Source organism: Sinocyclocheilus grahami, unplaced genomic scaffold (assembly GCF_001515645.1).
Source record: "Sinocyclocheilus grahami isolate Dianchi unplaced genomic scaffold, SAMN03320097.WGS_v1.1 scaffold957.1, whole genome shotgun sequence".
In the NCBI taxonomy this organism is placed as follows: Eukaryota; Metazoa; Chordata; class Actinopteri; order Cypriniformes; family Cyprinidae; genus Sinocyclocheilus; species Sinocyclocheilus grahami.
The window spans coordinates 235541-247125 of NW_015506136.1; the positions used below are offsets into that span (position 1 = coordinate 235541).

Sequence of the window (11585 nt, forward strand, 5' to 3'; positions counted from 1 at the left end):
TCATTCACTTAAGACGTAACTGACTGCATTTACCAGAATGATTGTCGAGATCAGTATGTTGTCATAATTTCATGTGTATATGTGTCTGTTCAAATGCAAGGAGTTATGAAAGAGAATTCAGTTTCTCTAAAACGCACATCTAAATGTGCACATAGAAAACGGCGTGTGAGTAACGAAACAAGTTCCTTTCGCCTTTTCTTGCTAGAATGGTTTAAAATCGCTTGTGTGTGTAAACTAGGGATGTTCATTTCGGTTATTTTTCCTAATCGACAACCGACTCTCGTTAACCGACAAGATAAATTAGCAACGATAAGTGTCTGTGACCCGTTAAAAATACTAACATTTGTTTCCCGGGGATTAATTTTACATGCGCAAAAAGCAGCAAACAACAGAACATGAGGATTCACATGGTCATCATATCACATCACGCACCTGCAGCACTTCTGCGAGCGGTAGCCTATAGCCTATATAATGAATAAATAGAAGAAACATATTTTTACTTAAATATTAAATTAAGAAAATGAAAGAAAAACTGCAACAAGTAGCCTAGTACAATTATAAATTAAGAAAATGTAAGAAAAAAAAGTAGCCTATATGCAGAGGTTCGGTTCATTTTTGTGCTGAGCAAAAGGAAACAGATGGCAGAAAGCGGCATCCTATTTTTCTTTAGGCTTATTTTACAAAAGCACAAAGAATTGTTTTTATTGTGAATGTACACAAATAAAGGCAAACCTTTTAAAAATCTGATTATCTTTATGACTAAAAGGAGTAGTTTCTTCCACTGTTAGAAGGAAGAAATTTAAGTGATTTAACTGCGCACACACAGTTAAGCATTGCTACCTTGACATTGCAGCCTGTTCATTATCATAATAAAATACAGTCAGTCAAACATATGGAAAAAAACTCTGTACTAAAAAATATGTAGTAAAATCTGTTAAGTCGTTAAGGTCAAGTGTTATCACCGTACTGCTGTGATGTAAAACATTTTGTTTTACGTGGATATTGGAACGCGAGTGAAGTACATAATAAATAATAATTTGTCAAACACATCGCGAATACGGAAACATTTGATTTTGTGTGGAATGAGAGACCCAACGTTGGTTTCAGTTTCGTGTCAACCTAAATTAATTCGTTTTGGCTTGTCGTTAATATTGCTATAGCTTCTTATATTTGAATTATTTAATTATTTTCTAAATGAAAGGATTTGTTGCGGAGTGAGGGAACTAACACTAGCTATGTTTACCGTGTTTATTATAATGTTTGTAAATATTTCGCATCGGCATTAGCCTAGTTCTATTTCTGAATGAAATAATAAAATGCGACTTATACACAAAAAAAATGTTTCCCCCTAAAAAAACTTTTTTTTTTATACGTGTAGCGTATTTTAACCATGCAGCAAACCGTTTTAAATATTTTGATAAATTACTGAAAAAAATAAATAATTAAATGACTTTTTTAACTGTTTAACTGATTGTATTAATCGGTCAAAATTATTACAGTCGGTTACCCGGTTAAACGGTTAAAATGAACATCCCTAATGGAAATATGTATATTATCTCGAACGGTCAATTTTTTGTCATTAAGAGTACATTTCTCACCACAGGTTAGGAAAGAATTGTGTGTTGTGAAGAAAATAACTCATGATTTCTGCATATAGGTTTTAGAGGTTATATCTGTGGTAGAATAAAAAGTACAAGTACAGTAATTACATGGTGATGTGTGAGTCTAAAAAGGAACTGGGTGAACAAAAGAGAACAAGCACTGCATATTAATCTAATGTGGTTTAGATGTAATGAACTACTGCGTGTTTATTTTCTTATGCAACCGTTTAACAGCACACACAATACGTCAGCAGCTGAAGTTCAGTAACAATTAATTGCTAATATCAAGTGGTGTTGTGGGTAACTTACCAGTTTAATGGCCACATATTCATTGGTGTAAAGATTTTTCCCGAGTCGAAGCTCGCCAAAGTTCCCACAGCCGATCTTCTTTCCTACTCGGAAATTAGGGCCAACCATAAGCACCCCAGAGTTGGACCCAGAGCCTCGGCTGCCCCCATGCCCTGTCCTGCTCCCACCAGTCTTAGACATTCTCTTTCCTTCCTCCGACTCTCCTTTTCCTCCTCCTCCTCTCTTATCAAAATCCATAAGCTTGTGATACCCCGGCCTCTCCACGATTACTCCACTGCCATAAAATCACAGAGCCACCAAAACAACTAACAACAGGGGCCGGGGAATGGGATGGAGGAGAGGAATTTAGAGAGAAAGAGAGTGGAGGGAATGGTTTATCCACAACACAGCTCTACACATGTAGATTAAACTAGACATTAACTGCTTTTATAGATGGGGAAGGTATAGCAGACAATCCAAGGGCGATATGATTCAGCGCAAAGACATCATATGGAATATTCCTTAAATCCAACCATAGAGGAGTACGTTCCTCTGGAGAAGGACAAATGCACACGTCCCTAGCTGGTAAAACTGAAGCGGTGTCTGGCATTGGTTTCCATTCTTTGTGTCCCCTCCAGGTGGTTTTGCAGAGATGTGTAAGGCATTCCTTGTGTCGAAGTATGAAGGCAGAGCATATCAAAGTTTGTGTCGAGAGGAAACTGGTGGCACATCAGAACCTTAACACTTTCGAATATCTGGGGCAAAGAAAAGGCACAATTAGCACTAAATAGACTGCTTAAAAGAACACTGAACCTGGCACATGTTCCACTATGCTGGTGAGGAATACACATTGCACTAGGGCTGTGACGGTGGCAGATGTTTACCAATGGACCAACTACCATCGGTGGCGCAGTGTTGATATATATATATATATATATATATTTAATATTAAGTATATATATATAATTTATGTATAAAAAAATGTGTGCGTGTATATAATTTTGAAACACAAATAATAATAAATTAGGCTCAATCATCTATTAACAATGTTTATTTTAGCACTTCCATCAGTGAACACGCAGCCTGCAAAACACTAAAATAAATATCAAAGAAATAATACAGTTAAACAAGAAAGTAGCCTAAATAAGAAACACACCCTGTCTACAGGATGCGAGTGGTGCGGCAGGACAAAATACTAGGCTATAGAACTCATTATATTCAGTGATGATACACTGGATGCGGCGCGGCACGACATGACATGACAAATCCCCGACAGTAAACTGCCTCATCCTATTTATGAAGTACTGACACAAAGTTCAAATGTCCTGTGTAGACACTAGACAGACTAAACCTGTTGCGACACTGCAGTGTCGTGTCCGGTGTAAACACGGTTCACTGTTTCGCCACCAAGCAAGCGGGCGCATTAACGCCTCGTCTGCACACGCTCTCTTTGAAATAGGAATTGTTGCCACATTTCTTGTTAACATCTACCATTTATCGCTGCCTCGTTTGTATTTGGCCAGTTTGGAGAAAGCCTCACCAAACCTGACAAGCCAGGCGTTTGCGATCATGGGAACTTGAAGACACTTGTACAAACGCGGATGGGTGACATTAATGGAGATGGCTCCAGATTGGCGATGTCCATCGCCCAACACAAAATTAATTTGCTGAATGCAGAATAAACTGTATTTTCCTGCACTCAAACTAGGGCTGTGTATCACCAGCAAAGTCACGATACGATACGTATTACGATACAGAGGCCACGATACGATACATGACTGCACTGAATTCCACCTCAGCAGAATTTTGAAAAACAGCTGTTTATTAAACACTGCTTACTATAGTGCCATTTCTAACTAGTGGCAGAAAGCCTATGGGTGAGACTTCCGGTTCATTAGCCGCTATAGGTAAATAACGAGGAGAATAACAACGTGCAGTAAACGGTAAAACTGTTTGCACTACAAACCAGTGTGTTCATAATTAAGATAATACATTAAAATAATATGATAAGACACACCAACTTTCAATATCAAGCAGCAAAACTAACTGTTTTGCTCAGCTAAAAATAGCTGGACGGAGTGGACGCAGATGAGACCGGAAGCCAGACCCATATAATTTACAAATGGCCGCGCCCATTTTTACGACAAGAAAAAGGTGGATAGTGCCAATTCTAACTATTGGCAGAGCAGGCAGTTGACCTCTGCATTATGAAGGGCCTCCATAACTGTACCACAGTACAATATAGGTAATGGCATATGTTTCATGTTTACATTGTGCACACCCCACCAGGTACAATATTCTGATTGTTTGCATCTTGTTTTTAAGCCCATAAATAATAATGTACTTGCTCTAATAAATTTATATTATAATGTACTCATTCTAATATGTTTAAAAAATAATTTACATTGCTGGTAAGTTATCATTGCACAAATGAACACACTCTCTACAATAAAAAAAATAAATTAGAAGAGTTCTAAACTAACGCGCTGTCTTCACTGTATCTAACACACACACTCTCAAGGCTGATTTAAGGCTGATTTGTACTCGACGCGTCCGCAAGTTCGCTTTGAGTGCGCGCAACGTCGTTTCTTGTGGCGGTGTGCACAAAATTTTTTGTACCTTTCCGCGCAGCTCTGCTTCCGAAGATGCATGAGTTCAAAGCGACTCTAGCCGAACATGCAAGTCTGTGCCAGCATTTGTGTGAAACAGAATCAGTTTGGTGTTAAGTGCAGTCACACACACAGGTACACTTGTATACAAAACTTCGTATTATGCTTGTTATAGAGTGTGTGACGTCACGTTCACTACCGCCGGTGGCAGTAGACAACCGCGGTGATGCGGTTGTCACGTTTCGTATATCTTTGTTTCGGTTTCTCCTTTTGAATGACGAATATATACAATTGATAGCTACTGATATAGACAGTTAATTCCTCTCACGCAGGCGCAGAACACATGTGTTAGTTTGCCGTCGGCTGTAGTCTGTGCGGTGTGTTCAACCGCAGCTTTTTGGTCCGACACTGCCGACGCGAGGCAACAACACCATCGGCTTTCGTCGCCGCTAATTCTTTGAAGTCGGCTTGGTGTGTTCAGGCCTTTAGACTTTAGTTCTTCTGCAGAACACAAATAAAGATATTCTGAAGAATTATTTTGCTGGTAACCATTGACTTCCATTTTATGGACAAAAAAACAAACATTTCTCAAAATATCTTATTTTATGTTGTGCAGAAAAAGGTAAGTCATACAGGTAGGGTTGCAAAAGGATGGAAAATTTCCAGAAAATTTTCAGCAACTTTCCTAAAGTTTCTGAAATATTCCAAAAAAATCCCAGAAAGTTTCCAAAATGTTCCGCCTTTTTGCAACCCTACATACAGGTTTGTAAAGAAATATAATTCCTGGGTGAACTATCCCATGAATATATTAATGATTTATAAGACAGTTTAACAATTCTTAAACAGAAATATATTGAAAGAAACCCCCAAAATAACCTAATAACCTAATTTCTCAGGGCTAAAGAAGAAAGCTTTCTTGTGTTACCAATTACAACTTTATAAATCTATTACAGTTACTCAGTTACTAGCTTTTAACACTTTGTGGCAAGACAATGGATTACAATATTTATACATAAAAGTCCTACTTAAACACAATTTGCTTTGAATTAAAGCCTCAAATTCTTGTAAGACCTCAAATAAAACAGAACACATACAATAAAAAGTGTAGGAAGAAAACAACAGAACTGCACCATCACCGTCTCTATGAAACACAATTTAGAGTCTGAACGTTTGAGGGACATGAAACCAGAGACTATCTCCCTACAGGAAATGTTATCTAGTGTTTCGGACTTCCAGCTCTAAAAATGCATCCCTCATGAGTTTGAGATGAGGCCTGAGGTCGTGTGAAGATGAGCAGGAGTCATCTTGGACCAAGTGTCTCGGTTATGTTATTAGCGGAGAGAGGCACCTCGGCAGATGTTATGGATGATGCCGTTCATGGTTTTATTTTTCCTAGCCACATCACCTGTATTATCTTATAACTATACTACTGCCATATGGATATTACTCTGACACACTCATCTCTGACCAATAACAGGTTATGTCCTGATTGTACCACTGAAAACCATTTGATAGCATTAATACACTTTCAGCAAAGCTGCTTTGAAAAAATATGTGTTGTGAAATTCACTATACAAATGAAATTGAACTGAATTTTTAACAACAGAGACTGTCCCTTAAAAACAAACTTGAAAGAATTCATGCCCAGTAAGCTTATGCTTAATAGATAGATAGATAGATCTCATGACAGAAAAGAAATCTGGTGTCTTTACATCAAGCCATTTTGTTATTTCGCACAAAATTTGATATCAGTCTAAAAAAACAATGTCTTTCATTTCTGCCTGTGGATTTGTAGCATTCATTCCCCTTTCAATAACAAGGTATCAGTATCAGAAACTATGATTAAATGCTATCAGATCTATAAAGTTAACCATCCAGCTAAGACTATAATCCATCGTCTCATGTCGGATCAGGCCTGATCTACATGCATCGACAACAAAACTGTTTTACATTGCCAGCAAATGTGATATCAGGCCTGCACACTGGCCCTCCCTCTAGATTCAGCAGCATGTCTTATGAAATGAACAATTGCTCTAGAAATGAAAACGCGCTACACTGTCAAATATTTATTTGGAAAAGACATCTAAAGGGCTAACTTGCGGGAAGTAAACTAGACGAATGTGCCTGCTAGCCTAATTCAGCTCGCTACCAAAGTATGAGAAAGAAACTTGAGTTACTAAGATAAACTCCGAACATATTTTGGCACGCCATGTTCTCTTTGTAAAAGTGCATTATATGAACGCAAAGACAGCAAAAAAGGGACGTTCTTGTGAATCCTCGAGTGCTGAAGAGCTAATGTTGTCAGCTAGCCACTGAGTTGCCAACTAAGCAGCAGAAATTAGTGAACACAGGCTAAAGCGCTAACTAACGTTAGCCCAAACAAGCTAACGATATGTGGCCTGCGCTTCAGCGAGCTAACCAGAGTTACTAAATCAACATATCAGCGGGTTATGGAACATCAAAGACAGCTTGTTATTGTCTACAACCACATTATACATACGTCAAAGCAATATTTGTTGACAAGCACACAGATTTTGTTGCCAGCCATTAACCGGGCAACTCCTTAATCCCGAGCAGCCGAAATTGGTCTAAATTACACACAAGGAATATTCCGTACATCGTTCAAGGAGGAAGACGTATCAACAGATTAGACACTTTTACCTACATCTCTGTATTATAAATCGATGACAGTTCCCATTTTGTCGGTTTTAATGTCCATTTCTTGAAGCCATTATCATTTTTTCTCCCTCTACTCTGATATCCATTTAAGCCTCTCCGTACAGCTGGCGCGTTTCCTCCGTTGTCGTTGATCACATTACTAGGGCTAAGTTACAAATCTTGCGTAGTAGTGTTTGGAGAATACCTGGTCATAAAATTCCGCGCTCTTCGGAAAATATAATGCGCAGTTTCATTCAACGTAAAGCTACGTGAGAAACTGAACCGGATGCCGTAGAAACTGCTGTCGACCGCTTTTACAATACTGACAATGTATTATGTATTATGCATTAGCCTACTCATCACATTTTTATGTCCCCAACATTTTGTCTTTAGTATATTGGATAAAATACTGAACACACTTAAATTATGTTAGTTTGGGTTATAAAAAAAGTTATCTTTTATTCAGAATGCATTAAATTGATCAAAAGTGACAGTAAAGCCATTAATTAATTAAACATAGGTGTTTATTTTTTTATATTTTTGGTTATTATTTAAACATGAAAACTTTAAAGCAATTTGTTCAATATATTTTTGAAATCTGGCTATACCTCACATTCATTTTAAAAGGTATTCAAAATAGAATCTTTTCTAATATAAGTCTTTACTGTCGATTTATCAATTTAACACATCCTTGCTGAATAAAAATGTTAGCTTCTTCCAAAAAAAAAGAAAGAAAGAAAAAAATGACTGACCCCAAACTTTTGAATGGTAGCATATATTGTTACAGAAGATTTCTATTTTGAATAAATGCTGTTCTTTTCAACGTTTTATTCATCAAAGAATCCTGAAAAAAGTATTACAGTTGCCAAAAAAAATAAATAAAAAATAGCAGCATAAGCTGCATAACTATTTCCAACAATGATAATAAATCAGCTTAGGCTATTAGAAAGATTTTTGAAGGGTCATGTGACACTGAAGGCTGCGTAATGGGTGATGAAAATTCAACTTTGCATCACAGAAATAAATTCTATTTTTAAAGTATTTTAAAGTAGAAAAACATTATTTTGAATTCTAATATTTCACAGTATTACTGTTTTCTCTGTATTTCTGATCAAATAAATGCAGCCTTGATGAGTATAAGAACTTCTTTAAAAACGTTACAAATCTTACTGATCCCAAAACTTTGAACGGCAGTGTGTATATACAAGCCTATAGGCTTATATAGTATGTCTTCATAACAATAATTAGTCATTAGTAGCTTAAATTTAGTCATCGCAGTTGGTACACTCTTAAAAATAAAGGTGCTTCACGATGCCATAGAAGAACCTTTTTGTCTAAAAGGTTCCATAAAGAACCTTTAACATCTGAAGAACCTTTCTGTTTCACAAAAGGTTCTTTGTGGCGAAAGAAGGTTCTTCAGATTACAAAAAGCTGAAAAAAGCGATGGTTCTTTAAAGAACCTTTGACTGAATGGTTCTTTTGTGGAACCAAAAATGGTTCTTCTATGGCATCGCTTGAAGAACCTTTTGAAGCACCTTTATTTTTAAGAGTGTAGGTGACAAGATGTTTTGACTGAATTGTGAAGTCTTTTTGAATTCCCAAGTATACCATAGTTGCTGTAAAAAATAAATAAATTTAAAAAATTAAAAACACAAATTATGCAAAAATCATTTAGATGCTTGACGTGTGAGATAGATGACCTTTTCATTAAAACCTGCAAAATATTTTTAATTTGAGGGATTTTTATTGCTTGGCCTTATCTTATTGCTCATCAACTGATAAAGCCACAGCTTGGCTAATTTATTCATGACCTGCGAGTTCCTGTCTCTCTGCAGAGTCTATTCCTACTCAAACCTCAATGGTTGGTCACATTTCAGTACAAACATGTGCTTTCTGAAATTCATTTTGCTGCTGCTCATTTCATCACATATAAGTGGTAAGTTTCAAAAAAGGTGCGTAGTAACTTTTTTACTCAGACATATTTGGAGTGCTACATGTCTATCATTATTTCTTTTAGGTGGCTGTCGGCCCAGTATCAGTGTTATAGCAGGACCAAGTGTTTGCTCCGGTCAGGACTTTACCCTCACATGTCAGTTGGATTGTGATGGACCATCAAGCCATGTAAAACTGGTGAAAGAAGAACAAATTCTTGAGTCTTCTAATAACTGTCTCACCATACACGTTCACAGTGCAAATAAGAATCATTCAGGAACATATAGCTGCCAAACAGAGAATGGTTCAAAGAGCAGGGTTTATGTAACAGTGAAAGGTAAGTGTGAAATTCTCTTGGCTCTTTAAAAATATTCAATTTTGAAAACTTCATAACTTAAGAAAGTTTGTGTGTGTGTGTGTGTGTGTGTGTGATTCAGACTGTAGTTTTTCTTCAACTTACATATCAGAATACTTACCCACTATAAATACAACATCACCCTCTCTGATTAATACCACATACCAAGGCCACACACCATCAAGTAAGTTTCTCCATTAACTTCTTAATTTCTGAGACTTAATCCATCAGTACAGAATCTAGATTACTGAAATAAATCATTAAAGTAGCATTTCAGTTAAAGGAAAAGTTCACACAAAAATTTTAATTTGCTGAAAATGTACTCACCCTCGGGCCATCCAAAATGTAGATGAGTTGTTTCTTCATCAGAACAGAGATTTGGAGAAATTTAGCATTACATCACTTGCTCACCAATGGATCCTCTGCAGTGAATGGGTGCCGTCAGAATGTGAGTCCAAACAGCTGGTAAAAACATCACAATAATCCACAAGGAATCCACATGACTTCAGTGATAAGCGTGTTTGCAAGAAACAAATCCATCATTAAGGCATTTTAACTTGAAACTGTCACTTCTGGCCAAAATATGATAAGTTTTCACTGAAGAAAGCAATATTATAGATAGAGAGCTCGTTTGAATGAATCGTTTGTCTTAATGATGGATTTGTGTCTTACAAACACACAGCTTTTCACTTCGCAAGATGTTAACTGGACTGGAGTTGTGTGGATTACTTGTGGATTACTAAGATTTTTGTGTTTTTATCAGCTGTTTAAACTCTCATTCTGACGGCACCCATTCACTGCAGAAGATCCATTGGTGAGCAAGTGATGTAATGCTAAATTTATCCAATTCTGATCCAGTGAATAAACAAACTCATCTACATCTTGGATGGCCTGAGGGTGAATAATTTTTCTACAGATTTTCATTTTTGGGTGAACTATTCCTTTAAAGTTGGTTGATTGGCTTCGTCCAGGAATGCAATGGTACAAAACTTACAGGATGAGCAAAATATAACTTTTGTTGATAAGTGTAATGCAATATCATTTAACTCTTCTGTTGTCCTGTTAAGAAATTGCTCCGACTTAACATAACAAGCATCAGAAAAATATTGTGAATTACACTACAACATATTAAAAGTTTTTATATTGTCCCAAAGTGAATTACAATTGAAAAAAAATATTTAATTGAATATTGATGGCACAATTTGCACAAAGAAAAGTTCAACATTTCTGCAACAGTTGTGCCTTTTCCTTGCCTTTGTGCCTTTTGCTAGTGAATGAACTGTGAATCTTAGAGCTACAACTTTAGTTCTAGTGCATTTAGTTTAACTGAATATGTGTGTGTGTGTGTGTGTGTGTCTCTGTCTCCGTCAGGGGTCTTGGAGCCAGTGCTGATATGGTACATGCTGTTCAAGACAGGGGTTTTCCTCATCATATCAATAACTGCAGCACTGATAAGTGTGTGCCAGAAGCAGTGAAAAAGACCTGAATTTCTGTCATGTAAATTAAAAACTATATGCTTCTAATAAATCATGTTCTCCATGTATCTTCTCTTGTATGATGTTATACAGAATTCAGTATTCTTCTTAGGCTGAATCTGTAAATGTCAGATGCTCTGTGTTGTTCATAAGTCTAATGTCCGGTGCTCTTGTGGATCCTGACCTTTTCTTTCTGCACTAGTTCTTGATTTCTGAACAGTTTCAGAAGATGATGTAAATGAACACTTTTTCACAGGTAAAGCTTTGTGTTTGATAATGTCCTCTCAGCATTTTTACTAACAACTAATTAAAGCCATGTTTATACATTTTCACAAGTCTCATCTGACGGAAAGCCTTTCAAATTGATCCATTATATCCTCTCCATGATTCTTTTCAACAACTCCCATCTGGTTAAAATAGAAAATATGTATCTCATTTGCTATTTGTGTCTTAAATAAGATTTGTTGTTGTTGTTTCCATGTAAAATATATTTGTTTTGTATAAGGATCTGTCAAAGACAATTGTCCAGCAGTCTAAGACAATAAAGCTTTTTAAAACTGAATTTGAACATAACCGCATCTCACATTTTCAGGGGGAAAAATGTTAATGTTCTTTTCGTTGCTGTAAATTATATAGCAGTGAAATTAGCTGTGTAGACAAAATAATG

The 11585-nt window shown here is 36.5% G+C and overlaps 1 protein-coding gene and 1 long non-coding RNA gene across 2 annotated transcripts in view; one reads left to right on the forward strand and one right to left on the reverse strand.

Moving 5' to 3' along the window:
* Positions 1-7506, reverse strand: part of LOC107564721 (casein kinase I-like) — a 30282-nt gene extending 22776 nt beyond the window's left edge. Inside the window, exons 1-2 of the mRNA XM_016249869.1 lie at positions 7164-7506; positions 1911-2644 (exon numbers count right to left, since the gene is read on the reverse strand). Coding sequence (XP_016105355.1) covers positions 1911-2147 — 237 coding nt within the window. The 5' untranslated portion in view covers positions 2148-2644; positions 7164-7506. The remainder of the gene's footprint in view (positions 1-1910; positions 2645-7163) is intronic.
* A 1517-nt stretch (positions 7507-9023) lies between these two features.
* LOC107564726 (uncharacterized) lies at positions 9024-9611 on the forward strand. The gene is made up of 3 exons (XR_001606275.1): positions 9024-9092; positions 9174-9425; positions 9526-9611. It is a non-coding gene; the product is annotated as an uncharacterized lncRNA (long non-coding RNA).
* The last annotated feature ends 1974 nt before the right edge of the window (positions 9612-11585 follow it).